Source organism: Arachis hypogaea, chromosome 5 (genome assembly GCF_003086295.3).
Source record: "Arachis hypogaea cultivar Tifrunner chromosome 5, arahy.Tifrunner.gnm2.J5K5, whole genome shotgun sequence".
In the NCBI taxonomy this organism is placed as follows: domain Eukaryota; kingdom Viridiplantae; phylum Streptophyta; class Magnoliopsida; order Fabales; family Fabaceae; genus Arachis; species Arachis hypogaea.
Window position 1 is genome coordinate 35386690 of NC_092040.1, and position 16769 is coordinate 35403458.

Here is a 16769-nt window from a genome sequence, read left to right on the forward strand (position 1 = left end):
TAATAATAATAATAATAAGAACAACAACAACAACGTCACTAACAATACATAGATTAATTTGCCTAATAATAACAATAATAATATAATAACAATATTAATAAATTAAACCATAATGAGAAATAAATAACAACATAATATTAGTTATAATAATATTAATAACCACAATAATACTACTAATTACAACACAAATAAATAAAATTTGAATAAATTTATATATTTATTATTAAATATTAAAAAATTACTTACAAATTGAGAATGATCTAAATACTCAATAATATATTCTTTCGATTTGGTATAATCACGCACCTTTTTTTTTTTCTGTACCGTGCAGTTCTTTTTCAGCAACACTCTCCTTCACGGTTAACTCTTCTTCTTCACTCTCCTTCAACTCTTCTTCGCTTTGTTTCAGTAACTAGTCTTTTACTTTGCTCTCTTTTCAATTTGCGTTTTTCCCTTATAAGGACCAAGCTGAACATCCTTCGAGAACACGTGGCGCGCATGCAGCTAAGAAGCCTGCAAAACACAACCTGCGTTTGGCTCCTGACAAACGCATCCTGCGTTTTGGACAATCCAAAGTTGGTCAACACCTGCTCCTGTCGGCATGCAAGACACGTTTTTGCTTGCTGGTTCCCTTTCCAGCCAAATCGCAGCCTGCGTTTTGCAGGGCCTATAGATTTTTTATTCCAATGCCTGCAAAATGTTACCTGCGTTTTGCAGGTCTTTGATCAACGCAGATCCACAATTGTGGACAACACACCATACATCCATATATAAGTTTATCACCAATCTTTTATCCATAACCAAATTAATTTCTGATTGAAATTAATTAGTTTATAATAGTTTTGTTTTTTTTTCTCTAAATTTGCTTAGTTTGATATATTATGAATTATTCTATTTTTTTTAGTATTTGTTATTGAAGTTTATTTGTTCAATTTATTACAATTTTTGTTCTGTAAAATTAAAAGGAAAGGAATTGATAACGTAAAAAAATTAGAATAACAAAAAAATTAATATTACTACTAAAGAGAGGACAACGAAAAATACTATGCATAATAACTCTAAAATTGACGAAAAAAATATGAAAAAATTAAGAAAAAAAATGTTATGACTAATATAAAATAAAAAAATATTCATTGACAGTTATATATTAATCTTATAAATAGTTATTTAAAAAATATTGTAACTAAATAATTATGAAAATATTTTATACTGTTAATATATTAAATTAATTTTTATTATATTCCATCATAGTTAATTTTGGTATAAATATACCCGTAATATTTCATGGGCAAAAATACTAGTCAGGATATTAAAATTGAATCTAGTCTTAACAATAAAAAATTTAAAACTATGAAAAAGAAAAATAAATGATTGAAAGGACCGTTGGTGCTGAGTGGGTAACGGCTATTTCCATTTTCTCAAAGTCGAACGAAAGGTCTCCCCTCCGTTTCTCTCCCGCGAGTGCAAATTTCTTTCTTCCTCATTCGTCTCAGTCGCTCTTCTAATTCGTGAGGACTCGGCTCACTCCTTTTAACTGCACGATTCAATCCTCATCCTCTCCCTTCTCTCAATTCCAGTTCTTACTAGGCAAGCGACTCTTCCTTCCTTCTTTTCTTCTTTCTATTCTCTTTATCAATAAACGCATAATATCTCTTACAATTTACCCATTCAAAACCCTATAATTTTAATTTAGTTTAAGAATTTAATTGATTTCCACTGGCACTGTTGGTCCTTGAAATTCTATAATTGGGAATTTACCACGACTAACAATTTCACTTTTATGTGATTGTGGTTTTGCAGAACACAATGACGCTGGATAGCAGTGCCCGGACGACATCAAATGCTCCCAACAGTAACAAGATTACGCCGCAAATCAAGATTAGAAAGCCTCCTCATCGTAAAACTTCTCCCGTCAATTGGTTCCCCCGCAAAAAAGTGGATTCTTACTTGAATAGAAAAATTAAGATGCTCCAGGTACTGTTCACTAACTATATTAATACATTTCATCTTATTTTCTACGATCAAGGTAGGGTTAATTAGTTGAATTCAACTACTATGTATATAACTATTTTTCAGGAACTAGATGGTATGAATTTGACACTTGATCAGACTCTAGGCAATTCTAATCCGCATTATTCAAGAGTGCTGAGAGAGAAAATGGCAGCAAGAGAATCTGCTAATAAGGCAATATTGGCTCGAAGAGCTGCATTGGTGGAAGCCTCTTGGTGTCGTATCTTACGAGCTGCCAGGTAATGTGTCCTCTTTTATTTTCTTTTTTAGAATTTAGTCACTCCTATCTTTGTTTAAATATTTCTACGTTGATATTTTCCAGGATACCTAGTGATGATGCTGAGGCTCAACTCTCTAAAGCTGAAAAGGGTGCAGTGGAAGCCTTTGAGGCAGCCCAGTCTATGGGAGTTATCATGTATGATTTGTCAAATTGCCCTAAGAAGCATTGTCGAATTGAGACATCCTCTGTTAATGGAGAAGGATCATCCACTCATATGGTTACTGCATCTTTTGAAACTGCATTTGACGTGGACAAGGAAGTAGCTGCAGCTGTCAAAACAGCATTTGTCAGACTTGCAAATTGCCCTTCCTTTAGCACAGATGAATTCCAAGAACTGCTAAGAAAAATTAATGAAAACCCAGACGCGGATGACAAGAATCAGGACATCTCTGAGTTCTCTTCAGAGTGTGACTCTGAATCTGGAACTGACCTTGACTTTAATATGCCACCTCCAGGGACAAGTCATGGGAAAAGTAGGAGGAGGCAGTCCCTTGAAAAATTCGACAGAATAAAGCTTGTGGGCACAATGCTTGAGAGGCTAAAATGTTTGCAAGAAGATGAACTTTCTTCACTTGCCACTATAGTTGCAACTTGTGGCCTAAATGCTGCCTTGGCTCAAGAGCATAATATCAAGCTGCACAACCCAAGCTCTGCTATTGATCATACCTCCTCTTCGATTCTTAATTTTCCAGCAAGAAGAATGTCATTGCTGGCATCAGGAAAGAAGCAAGTTGGGTGTGAAATACCAAGTCTTGACAAGTTTTTGGTTAAGCACATGACCAAACTTGAGAGAGAGATTCAGGAAGCCAAGAATAAGAGAAGAAATGGGACAGAATCAGACAATGATAGATCTCAAAAATCTGTTGATGGAACTCTATCTGAGACAATAACTGACTTGGGAAGTATTCTTGTGAAGAATTATTCAAAATTTGAGAAGGAAATCAATAAGGCAAAGTTGGAGTTCCAAAAGGATATACCAGCAGTCCAAAGTGACATGCCAAATCGTCGAAAGGATCATGCTGAAGTACCCAGCTTGGACAAGTTCTTAGTGAAACACATCTCAAGACTGGAAAGGGAAGTTCAAGAAGCCAAAAGCAGAACAATCAATGAAGGAAAAATTACAAAGTTAGGAGCTGATCTAGGGATTTCCAGTGGAATGGATTCAAGTTCATCTTCTGAAGCATTGGCAGGGAAAGAAAACGTAAACATAAACAAGGAGATTAGTATGAATTCTGAGACACAAGAAAAACGCTGCAACTTAGAGAGAAGTACATCTGTAGCTCCTTTGGATGGTGCAAATGATGTGACTGAGAACAAAGATGGCTTGGACAAGATTCTGAAAGAGCCTATACACGGGTTGGAAAGAGAGAAGATGCAAGCCTTGTCCCTGGGAGGCAATGGAGAAAAATATAGAAGGAACCAAGCCGTAACTGGTGTTACAGAATGTGAGAGCCTGGATAAGATTTTAGTCAAGCATGTCTCCAGGTTAGAGAAGGAGAAAATGAGGTTCAACTCAGGGGGAGAAAGAGTACAAGTTAAAAGAGATAAGAGACACATCCATTTGGATGCAAATGCTGAAGGTGGTTTGGATCAAATTTTGGTTAAACATAAATCCAAACTTGAGCGAGAAAAGATGGTGGCTTCAAAGCAAGAGGAGGAGAATCCTGTTAGTGCCTCTATGTCTCGGCGAGAAGCAAGGGAGAGGGAGTTGCTACAAGCTTGGGCAGGGTTGAGCTTAGGAAACTCCATTAAGCCTCATCTCTCTAAGCTTGAACTAGACAAGGTTAGTCCTTGTTTTTACTTGACATGTTTTTACAGGTTTTGGTTGAATTTGGAATGACTGCAGTCTTGTAGCTGCCTGCAGAAAGTACTATTTATCTGTTGTTGTTGACTGACTCGGTCAATCTTATTTGGTTTTCTTGTTTACTTCTAGGCTGCTTGGATTAAGGCAGAAGAGGAGGAAAGGAGGCAAGCAATGAAACAAATATGATGATAGGTTTGTCAACCCAAACCCATATTCATTTATTTTCTTATCGTACATGCGAACCCGTTATTCATTTATGTTCACAAAAATGTGCTTACTTCAATAGGTCGGATTTGGTTTTCATCCGTCTGGATAAACATTCAACACCCATTGCCTTTTCATATTCAACATGTTGCTGTAGGATTACATATTTTTTGTATAGGTTTATATTTAAAAAAAAAAATTGAGGTATGAAATGAGTAAATGTGTTTAATTTCATTCTTTAAACAATTTGGTCCTTTTAACTTCGTGTGAGATTTTTACACTTTGTGATTCAATTTAATCCCTCTCAAATCTTATTTCCACTAAACATAAGATTCTATTTGAATTGCAGTACATGAAATCAATCAATCAATTGTCTTCACATGAGAAAGAATCGTTAAGCTGCCCACTGCCTCTATTAGATAGATTTAATTTCTTCAAATGAGAAAAGAATCTTTAAAGATGAAATACACTTGTATAATTCATAGTTCAACCAGAAAACCGGTAACTCAGTCCTCTAATTAGTTCACGTCATTATTTAAGCTATACAATCAACCGGATATGGTCAAATCCAGACTGAGAGAATCAATCAGGCTGCTAGGCTAAACCGGACCTGGGTCATCATGTAAAGGATAGCCTAATACGCAATACCAAAAAAAAAAAAACAAAAGAATAGCCTAATACGCTTCTGGAGCTACAAGGTCTATTATATTGATCAAATGATATCAATATCAATTTAAATGAATGTTTTACTATTGAATAACATTTGTTCATGCAACCATGATCAACTGGTGAAATCACCAACGTAATATCTTAACAAAATCAATTGACCATGGATATATTTGCTTCCCAGAATTTTGACATTTTTTGTTTAAGATAGATTTACATGCATTTTTCTAGGAAGAATGGACAAAATCATATGTTCTGTTAGTCACATCCACTACTCCAACGATAGAAGTGTGTGATTGTGTTTCTATTAGCGGTGCCAATGTGCACCCTATTCGCGGATATGTTGAATCAAATATCTCTCACTAAATACAAAATATTTTTAATTACTAAGAGAAGATCATTAATATCTTTAATATGTTTTTGTTTTTATGTAAAAGTCAATTTTATTTTAAATTATCATCAAATTATATAATAATATTATATCTTTTTGGTAATCCTCGGAATAAATAAATAACCAAATTAAGGTACAACACAAACACACATCATGCGGTCATGCGAGGCACGAAAGCTATGCTGCAATCCAACCTCTATTTATTAAAAAAATTTTAATCCATTCCACGTATTAAAAAAATTAGTTTCAACATAACACAAAATCTCATCCCTTTCTTGCTGCTACCTCAGTAAGTAGTGCATAATGTTTAAGCTGCTTATCTGAATTGTGAACCTGAAGATTGTCATGTCAAATCGAGATCCTGTTGGTCTGGTTTAGAATTATCTTGCATTAAGGACTGTTCTTCTTCCACAAGCTCAACCTCCTTGTTTTCTGAAAATTGCTGCTGCCAACCATTGAAAGATGAAGGAGGAGGTTCTGCCTCAAACAGCATCCAATTCTTACTCTTGGCATGAAGCAAGGCAGGGTACAATACAAACCCCACCAGAATCACCGCCCCACTCACCACGGACGTTCTCCAAGAAGCCAAGCACATCACAAGAATAAGCAACAAGGAAGGAGGCACACAAATCATGCCCACCCAAAATGTTTGCAGTGGAACTCTGTAAGGTCTATGAAGATCTGGCCTCTTCACTCTCAAAGTTATAAAAGCTGCAACCTCGAGAAGCATTCCTACAGCATATAAGAAATTGAGAAACTCCATGATTTCCTGAAAGCTCATCCATGACAAGAAGATAACTCCAGTGGCAGATAACAAAATGCTAACAGTGGGCGTTCCATACCTAGACCTACAAGATATATAGCGCCACATAAAATTATTAAACCGTTGAAACTTCCCACTCACGCAATTAATATATCTACAGAAAATGTTCACATTGTGCTCACAGGTCACAGCTATGTCTACAAATAACATTTCTACCAAAAATGCCTTTTTTATGTATGAGCTAATTAAAGGGAAGATACCACAAATACGTTTAATTAGGACAGAGTGAAGCTATAGAAGTTAAGAATTTAAGATGTCTCTACTGTATGCCATCTAAGTGTTTCCATTGAAAAAGAAAAGAGGAAAAGAAAAGAAGGTAAGAGAAGAAATAACTCTGACCTTACAGCAAATACAGATGGAAGCATTCCGAGTTTGCTCATCCCAAGCAGTTGAAAAGAATCACTACACATTTCTGCTTCGAACAAGCCTAGGTTAGACACGGCAGCAGCCGCCTGAATCCAGAGTTTCAACCAAAACCCACCAATTAACACCCCTACTTCTGCAAAATAACCATCTGTCCACTCACTAGGGGAGGATCCCAAAGCACCTGTTGCGGCTAGTAGTGGGATCAAATAGGAAGACATGACCAAAACAAGTCCGCCAAGAAGAGCTTTCGGGAACGTTTTACTGGGATCTTCAACCTCCCCTGCAAGAGTACTTGCCTTATCCCAATAATTTAAATTCCATAACATACTATTGAAGTAACCTCGCCAGTCCACCTTGTTAAAATCCACAAGAAGCCACCGGCTAGGCCTAATTTTGGGAATGGAGAGAATTCCCATTATGAGGAACGGTAAAAGAGAGAAGGCGGCGAGCACAACAGCGGAAAAGCCAACAATGTGAAGTCCCCGATAATTCAAGTAAGTTAGTGAGAGAGTGATCCCTAGAAGAGCAGGGACTCGAGCAATCATTTGGTGAAAGATGGGCAAGGAATGTTTCAAGTAATCGAGGAACAAAACCGGGTAAAGGGCATTGTCCATGACTCCACTGAGCCATTTCCAGAATCCTTCCTGGAAACCCCAGAAAGGGCTAAAAGCAGATGATATCCAGATAACATATCCACCATTTTCAGGGAAGCTGGTGGCTAGTTCAGCGGTCAGAAGGGCTTCCGGAATGCTCCAGATAACTGGGAAAATGAAGAAACCAAGCAAGGACAAGAGAGGGCCTGCTCCTGCCCTCACAGAATCTTCCACTCCAAAAGGACCCCCAGACACTTCGTAGAATATCAGAGCTATCAGAGGCAACAGTGTTAGCTTTGGATTCGATTTGTTCTTCGCATAACTACCCATTCCCTCTTCTTCTTGTTCACTCATCAAGTTTACAACTTTGTAAGAGTGAGATAGACAACCCCAGCCACAGCCAAATTAAACATACATATATTACATACATTACATATGCCTCAAGTGCAGATTAGATTAAAATCATTTCAATATCAAATCAATAACATAAACCGGAAGAGCAGATGGAAGTACCTTCCTTTCGATCCTATGTTGAGATGAGAGAGTAGCGGACTAGGTGGAACAACTTGACTTGTCCTGCATCTTTGCTGCTTCAGTATGATGCTGTCAAGTTCTTGTTTTGGAACTTGTTCTACCATTGTCCTTTAAATAAACGTGTTCAGAGCGCACATGTCCTTGCAAAAAATAAAATTATTATGCCATTATGCCATGCCATCTCTTTTTCTACGCCGATCCTTTTCCAGAATTTAAGTAATATAATAAACCCAAGTTTCTAAGTCTTCCTTGATTGATTGGTTTACATCGTCAAATAGACATCTTATGAAGTATTCTCTCATGTTACTTTGTTACGTTTCAATTTTTACCATTGAAAGTTAACTCTAATTTATAAATGACAATATATTGAAAAAATAGATTTTTTTCAATTTTTTATTTCATTTGAGAGGAAAAAATATATTTTTTAATGTATATTTTGTGATAGGATAAAAAAAACATAAAAACAAAAATATTAAAATGCTAAAAATCACGCTTTCCTCTCTCAATTGAAAAAAAATTGAAAAGAATTATTTTCATATTTAAAGGAAATTTCTATTGGTGTAACCTATGTCCTGTGGTGGTTAATGATGACTTTTCGTTGACTAACAACTATTTTTCTTGATACCTGATACTGGTCATTGCAAAAGAGGCGTTATTTGTAAGGCTAATTAATGATGTTGTTACGTAAAGGACGATAACTCTAATTAGGTCATAACTCGGCTCATTTTTTTTATGTGAATGTTATGTATATCTTATACTTCGATATGGATATAGGGTGTGTTATACATTGAGATAGCAGCTACTGTTTGTAAATTGATAGGTTAAAAATCGGATGTTCGATTTTTTTGTTGTTGAAATTTTGATACAAATTGGACAGTCTGATTTGTATAAAGAGAAGAAATTTAAAATTTTTGAGATACTGTAATTGATAGGTCCAATTTGAGTATTTTTAATTTTTTTTTATTTCGAGCCGCACTAAATCGGATTGTCTGATTTGTATGAGTAAAAAAAATTTAAATGTTTAAATACAAATCGAACCTTCTGATTTGTTTCCTTATATATATACCCCTTATTCCAGTTGGTAGAACTCTCTCTTTTTCTTCATTTCATCGTCGCTCACCTCTTCAAAACTCTCCCTCCTGTTATACTCTCCTCTTTTGCTTAAAAATTTACTGTGAGTTTGAATATTTTCAATATGAGTTAAAATATATAAGAGAAAATATTTATATTAATGTTAATATTATAAAAATTTATTTATAGTGTATAATTTTGATATAAATTTATAAATATTTATTTATGATTTATAATAGATAGGTGGATTTAAATTTTACTTATTTAATATTTATTTATTAAATATTTGGGTTAAGTACGATTTTTGTTTATATAGTTTTGGGTTACTTTTGGCCGAAAATCAAAATTGTCCCTAAGGATTTTTTACATTCAAAATTGTTCCTAACATTGAACTTAGTTTTAAAATTGTCCTTCAAACAAAAATACCCTTATGTTTGTTGTTCTCTTTCCTTATCAAACTCTTCTACCGAAAGCTTTCTTCTTCTCTCTCCACATCCTCTGTTACCCTCCGTATTTGTCAGATCTCTCTCCTCTTCTCACATCCCACCACTGCCATCACATTTGTTCTCTCTCTTTATCTCTCTTTCTCTCTCTCTCCTGCTATAACAACCCGTAGTTTTAAAAAAATTAAATATAAATAAGTTATAATTTATTTTATTAATTAGAACTCTTTATTTTTAGAAATTAATTTACTAAGAATAATTAAATTAATTTTATAATTGTTAAAGTTTAAATTAATTATGATTTACATATAACTTTTTATTATAACGAAATATTTCGAGAAAAGATAAAATTATTATTATTAATAATATTAATATTTTTACCCGCTTTGATTAAAATAAAATTTAGTTAACAGTATTATTAAGTTCAAAATCTGTCGTATGAGTAAATATCAGTACTCTTCGGTGAACTTAACTTTGTTAATGTTTCATCGTATATCTTTTATCATGATATTACTAATGTCATTTATATTAGTAACTCATCATATATATTTATCCTTATAGAATTTGAAATTTTCTAAATTTTGAATTTTTATTTTAGAGGGCACAGTGTGATCTTTCACCTTTAAATATTTTTCTTTCATATTTTTTTTTTATCCCACTTATAAAATAAATAATAAAGATTATACTTTATCCTCTAAAATAAAATTTAAAATTTAAAGAATTCAAATCCATCTTTATTTATTTATTTATTTATTTATATATATATATATATATATATATATATATATATATATATATATATTATTATTACTTATGTTTTAATATATCCAACTTTTATAGCATTTAAGATATTTATAACTAGAATTGCTGAGATGCTATCTCAGCAGTTCCAAAACTTGACACCCAACCCTTCCATTTAATAAACCATGACACCTAACCATTAAATCATCATTAATTATCAGTATTTTCTTAGTTTCATTCATTTTGGCCGAAGGCATTAAGAAAACAAAAGAAAAAGAAAGAAAACGTGACTTATATGTATATATAACCTTGACACCTAACATTCATTCATTCATATAATTATCAACTAATCACCATCATCCTCTTATATCATTTACATTTAATGTGACCAAACCCAAAACAAGAAAAAAGAAAGAGGAGAAACACCGTGAGAGAGAAGAAAATGGAAACCATGGAACCTTGACTTTCGGCATTTAATTTATTGTGATTTGTAATTCTAATAAAAAATTAATTCGATTAAAGTGTTTATATCTTTTTGCTCTTTACGTTGATATCATTTTTGTTTGAGAGAGGTTGCCAGAAAAAGCTGCTGAACCTTCCATAGCTGCAACCATGAAGAGCGTCACCGTCAAGCTGTCACTGTTGCTGGATAAGAGAAATAAAGTTTTTATACGCGTTTAGTTCGCTTATTTAAGGTAGGGGGCGCTTTTCTTAAATTTATTTTATTTTCAAGAATTGTTACAAGTCGATATTGTCTTGAAAAATATAATTTTATATGTTTGTAAGTCTTATGGATGAAATTGAGCTATTCTAGATTAATAGAGTTGCTTGCTTGATGGATATTATAATTATTGAGAAGGTTGTATATCCTGTTTAATTGATTAATTTTGTTGAATTGGTGATTGTTAAATTGGTTTCTTGATTTACTGGAATTGATTGGGTATTGACATTTTGTATGTTGATTTCTTGATTTGGCATTGCATATTAAAATTGGTTGAATTTCGAAATGGTTTGACATTGAAAATGAATTGATAGTTGGAAATCTAAATTTTGTATTTATTTGGAAAATGATTTGGTTTGAAATTCGTTGAAAATGATTTGAGAAATATTTAGATGGGACCTAAAGGGTGGCAAAGTTCGAGTTTTATAGATGTTGTCGTAATTTTTATAAGCATTTAAATGAATTTGAACCATTGAAATTGATCGGCGAAATGAAATGAGTTTATTTGATTAATTTTGGTTTAAAATTTATGTTTCGAGTAATTTTGGAGAAAACTAAAGTATTGGAGGTGAATTGGAGATTTAACTTGTTTTGGTTTAGTTAACTTTGAAAAGGATATATGTTTTGGAGCGTCTTAAGCAAAAAATAAAGTAATGTAAATGTGTATTTAAGAATGAAGGAGTTTTCGAATCTTCGAAGAAAGGTTTTGAGGCATTTTAGAAAAGATGAAGTATTTGAATTTGATTTAGAGAAACGGAATGATTTTCGAGCCTTTTGGGAATGTTTTAAGTAAGAATAAAACTGAAATTGGTTTTGGTTCAACTGATTTGATTTTGGTTTACATGATTTGGTTTTGATTCCGATTTGATCATATTTGATGGTGAATGTGAATGGAATGAGATTATGATGGATGTTGTGAGGACGGTAGTTTATCCTGCTCATGGATTTGGCAAGTTGGGGATGAAAGATTCCCTCTCTTGTCGTAGTATAGATGTGGAGAAGGTGAAAATACATTCCCCTTCGTATTATTTTTTCCCACATCTTTCTCTGGTTATAAGGTGGAAAGGCACACTCCTTCGATGTGAAAAGGCACTCTCCTTTGTAATTTCACTAGGAGAAGGTGAAAAGGCACTCTTCTTCATTTGTGTTCTTCCTGGGGGTGTACAACCTAGTAACAATATCCGGAATAGCAACCAGATGTGTTGGTTTCTGGTAGTTTAACCGACACATGAGCTCACGGTCAGTAGGACAGACATGCATCATACTGCATTTGTTTGCTTTGTCTGGGTGTGCTTAAGTGTTTTGGATTGCCTATCTGATAATTTCTATTTAATTATTATTTGTTGTACTAGTTGTAATTGCTCCCTGATTGTGTTTGTCTTGCATTGTTTGTGCATGTGATTGATTTTGTTTTGGGTTTGAGTTTTGATAGTGATTTGTTTTGATTTGGACCGAAGGTCGAGTTGATCTGATTTGGGCCAGAGGCCGTGATTGGCTGGGTCAGTGGTAAGTTTTGATTAAAATAGTTTCTTAGTAAGCGGTGAAATATATGGAATGTTATTTTGCGTGAAATTTTTTTTCTTAAAAAAATAGTTTTAGATTTGGATGATATACTGACGATAACTGCAAATGAAAACAGTTTTATTTAAAATATCTTCTTATAACAATTCTTAAACCCTCTACTGAGAACCAGTGAGAACGATGTTCTCAACCCCTACAGACTTTTCTTTTTAGGACAGACGAGGAAACTTACGAAGTTTTTGTTAAGTTCTTAGATATGCTATTTTTTTGTGTTGTATACATATGTTATAAATTTTTCTCGCCTTTATTATTATATTCTTGTAAGAGGGATAAGATTCGTGACTGTAATGACATGTATGTATATAATATTTGTAAGTTGCTTAAGTAAAAAGTTTTATATATATGTATATGCTTGTTTATTTTTAAGAAAAATATTTTTTTTTTTTTAAGAAAATAGGGATACGGTTTCGAGTTAAAGGTTCCTATTTTATTATTAAGTATATGAAGTTATCATAATACTTCTCGCTATCAGAGTGATGCAGCCGAAAGCGTGAAATTTTGATAGTAAGAGTGTTATATTATGGTATCAAAGCAGTTCATTCCTGTTAGAGCCTTGAGAATGGACTGACTATACTTCACTGCATACTCTAAGTGTCTATCATGCAGTGTGACTTGTCCTAATGATAAGAGTGTGAGTTTCACATGCATGAATATCGAGTGATTAATGCTGTTAGTCAACCGTTGCATCTCTCATGGTATTAGGTCAGGCTAACTTAATACTGATGATTTGTGTATACAAAATTACTAATGGATTGTCATAGACGAAATAGAATTAATAGGTGATGCAAATAACAGGTTTTGAGAACATTAAAAGTGATTTTCACGATTAACTCGTTTTTGAATTGCAATACCTATTTGTATCATGTGACTCCTTTCTTTTATAATTGTATTGAAGACCTTTGTTCGGATTTCTTTTCTGGAAAGTGATTTGCTTATTTTCCAATCTTAATCCTTTGTTTGCATGTATCCTTGCTTGAACTTATTTGTAAATATTTGCTTGAATCTTTTGGACTATCTCTCTTTGTTGTTATTTTTACTTCTTTTTATGAAACTTGTACTCTATGATATGATCTTGAACTCACTCTGGCGCAACAAAACGATCCTCGAATCATCTTGTAACTTCTACTTCACATCACACTTTTCTCTTATATTCAAATCATATGAGTTCTTGGTATTTGAAGACTATATATGCCAAAACCTTTTGTCTTTATTCCTAATGTGTTCAAAAATAAAATTATTTTAAATTTCTTCCATCTTGTATCAATTTTCGAGGATGAAAATTTTTGTAAGGTGAAAAAATCTAAATATAAATAAGTTATAGTTTATTTTATTAATTGGAGCTTCTTATTTTTAGAAACTAATTTACTAAGAATAATTAAATTGATTTTATGATTGTTAAAGTTTAAATTAATTATGATTTATGTATAATTTTTTATTATAACGAGATATTTTGAGAAAGGATAAAATTATTATTATTATTATTATTATTATTATTATTATTATTATTATTATTATTATTATTATTATTATTATTATTATTATTATTATTATTATTATTATTTTTACCCACTTTAATTAAAATAAAATTTGGTTAATATTATTATTAAATTCAAAATCTGCTGGTATAAGTATATATCGATACTCTTCGGTGAACTTAGCTTTGCTAACGCTTCATCGTATATCTTTCATCATTATGTTACTAATGTCATTTATATTAGTAACTGATATATATTTATCCTTATATACAAGGTAGTCAAAATGGGGTTTCAACTCGTGGAAATGCACGATTTCACGTTTCTGCATCCTCTCTCCGTCTCGATTTTGCTTTTCATCCAGAACCAAGCTTCATCGTGTGAAATCGCCGCGCAAAAACGCAGAGCCGCCGGAATCGCGTTTCTGCCCCGATGATGCATTCAAGATTGAAGAGGCTCTTTTCTTGATCCTGACTGCAGTCCAGCCCAACCCAATGGCCCAATCTGAATAAAAGACCATGGAAGATGGAGGAGCCCTAGCAGACTAGCAGTAAATTCTCTAATCTCTTTACCTTCCTCACTTTACAGTTTATCTCCATGGCCAAAATTTCAAAATTTCACCTTTCTCAAGTCTTTCAATATCTGACTCTCTTTGACTCTATCTCTCTATCCCTCTGAAGTTTGAATTTTGCACGACCAAAATTCCCAATTTGGTGTGTCACAGCCTTGCCGTAAGGTTTGCTACCGTTGTTGTAGAATTAGACTAGTGGTGCCTGGACTGTGTGAGCGTCAATTTGCGATTGTGATTTGCGAGACTCTCTGGCTCTTCCTCTTTATCTCTGGTTCTCTGGCTCTACCTCTCTATTTCTGGAATCTGGATTGCTGCTGCTCTTCTTTCCCCTTCACTGATAGTACAGGTATGTTAAGACTTTTTTAATTTTTATCCTCTTCAGTGTCAGTTCAATCTGTTGTTGTGCTTGTTTATTATTGACTATATTGCAGGTTGAATTGCTATTGTCTATCTTTATTGGTTTACTGATTATATTGTTGATTGATTATATTGTTCAATTTATATTAGATTATGATTTTATACGAATTATTGTAGGTTTTCAAATTGAGGTTAACTTATCTGTTCATGTTTATTGCAAGCATGTATTTCATATCACCGTACAAGCAACCTTTCATTCTTTACTTGAATTTTTTGTAAGGCATTACAAATGTGAATTACAAATTGGTTAATTTTATGTCACCATATTGATGAAGTGTTGTTCTGGACCAAATTGGTGATGACAACATTTTTTAAGATAAATTTCTATAAAAATAATTTAGTTAACAAGGGAATCATATTATTCTTCACAGCCTCTTATATATATGTCAGTAACTATCTGATTCTGAATTAAAGTATCCTAATCTTAACAGAGCCATATATGAAAGTTTCAACTAAAATCCATGAGATCAGAACTTTTTAGATCCACTAAATACAGTATCTTTTACTTCCAATTCAATAACCTAGAATCCCTTTTTTAAAATTAATTAATCCTTAAATTTAGAAACTAAAAGTGTCCCTAAACAAGTAACATGGCATCATGTGAAGTGGGACTTAGCTAGCACAAGATACGAGAAAGAAATTCCTTTAAAAATATGCAAAACCTTTATGTTATTGTTAATTACCAATAATTCACATATTGTTTGTTTCCAAGAGAAGAAGAAACAGGAGTAAGAAAACCACGGACATATTTAGTAATCTAAAGAAAAATTCCATTAAGAGAAATTCTACTATCATGATGGAGTTTTATATCCACACATAAAAAGACATGAGGTGTCAAATTTAAAAGGCACTGTGTGAATATTACTCTACATGCTAAGAATTTGTAAATTGTTACTCTTTTATTCGATTAGTTTCCTGTTGTATGTATAGTATTGCTAATACTAAGACTTGATGAATTATGAGTTGAACTGAACTGAAATAACTAATTAAATCTTTTAGAAAAGAATTTTCTTTGCTCTATTTTATTTTGAATTACTTAAAATGCTTTATTAAATTTTTTTGTTAAATTTCTTTTAATTGAATGCTCTATTTTGTTTATTTTTTTTTTTAAACAGAAATGGCGGCGAATCAAGCTAATGTAGGTGAAAATCCAACTATTGCTAGTAAAAGAAAAGTTGTTAAGAATACTCTTGGAAGGAAAACTAATGTAGGATGGGAGCATAGGATATCTGTTAGAGAAGATGGGAAAAAATACAATGCAAATATTATTATAAGATTTTTTCAGAAGGAATTTATAGATTGAAACACCACTTAGCAGGAACTCAAAAAGATGTTGAAGCTTGTACATCTGTTACCGATAAAGTTAAAAAGCAGACGTGGGATGTTGTGAGTAGGTTGCAAGTAAATTTGATCAAGAAAATAAATATGGGTGGAGGAAGCCCAGCTAGAACTGCTGCGGAAGGTGACACTACTACTGAAAAAAGAAAGGGAAAAGAATTGGAGGGCAACATATTCAAGAAAACGCGCATTAGTACTCAATCAACAATCAACAATATATTTAAGAAGAATTTGAGGGAGGAAGTATGTTTAGAGATTAGTGCTTTTTTTCTACAATAATTTTTGTTTAAAATTTATTTTTTGAGTAATTTTAGAGAAAACTAAAGTATTGGAGGTGAATTGGAGATTTAACTTGTTTTGGTTTAGTTAACTTTGAAAAGGATTTATGTTTTGGGGCGTTCTAAGCGAAAAATAAAGTGATGTAAATGTGTATTTAAGAATTGAGGAGTTTTTAAGTCTTTGAAGAAAAATTTTGAGACATTTTAGAAAAGATGAAGTATTTGAATTTGATTTATAGAAACAAAATGATTTCTAAGCCTCTTGGAAATGTTTTAAGTAAGAATAAAACTGAAACTGGTTTTGGTTTATATGATTTGGTTTTGATTCCAATTCGATTATGTTTGATAGTGAATGTAAATGGAATGAAATTATGATAGATGTTGTGAGGATGGTGGTTTTGTCTTACTCATGGATTTGGCAAGTTGAGGCTGAAGGATTTCCTTTCTTATCGTGGTATGGATATG

General features: G+C 32.8%; 2 protein-coding genes across 4 annotated transcripts; one reads left to right on the plus strand and one right to left on the minus strand.

Annotated features, from left to right (window-relative positions):
- Nucleotides 1-1447: 1447 nt before the first annotated feature.
- Nucleotides 1448-5068, plus strand: LOC112801195 (uncharacterized). Of its 2 annotated transcripts, XM_029298317.2 has the most exons (6): nucleotides 1448-1587; nucleotides 1801-1974; nucleotides 2077-2249; nucleotides 2333-4073; nucleotides 4224-4286; nucleotides 4648-5068. In XM_029298317.2, exons 2-5 carry the CDS (start codon nucleotides 1807-1809, stop codon nucleotides 4278-4280), a joined length of 2139 nt encoding a protein of 712 aa, XP_029154150.1. In that variant the 5' UTR covers nucleotides 1448-1587; nucleotides 1801-1806; the 3' UTR covers nucleotides 4281-4286; nucleotides 4648-5068. The 2 variants fall into 2 exon arrangements, with proteins under 2 accessions (XP_029154150.1, XP_072093193.1); XM_072237092.1 differs by lacking the exon at nucleotides 4648-5068 and having other exon boundaries at nucleotides 4224-4544.
- A 441-nt stretch (nucleotides 5069-5509) lies between these two features.
- LOC112801196 (probable polyamine transporter At3g19553) lies at nucleotides 5510-7926 on the minus strand. Of its 2 annotated transcripts, XM_025843791.3 has the most exons (3): nucleotides 7651-7926; nucleotides 6518-7502; nucleotides 5510-6203 (listed from the first exon to the last, which is right to left on the minus strand). In XM_025843791.3, exons 2-3 carry the CDS (start codon nucleotides 7489-7491, stop codon nucleotides 5699-5701), a joined length of 1479 nt encoding a protein of 492 aa, XP_025699576.1. In that variant the 5' UTR covers nucleotides 7492-7502; nucleotides 7651-7926; the 3' UTR covers nucleotides 5510-5698. The 2 variants fall into 2 exon arrangements, with proteins under 2 accessions (XP_025699576.1, XP_025699575.1); XM_025843790.3 differs by having other exon boundaries at nucleotides 6518-7924.
- Between the last annotated feature and the right edge of the window lie 8843 nt (nucleotides 7927-16769).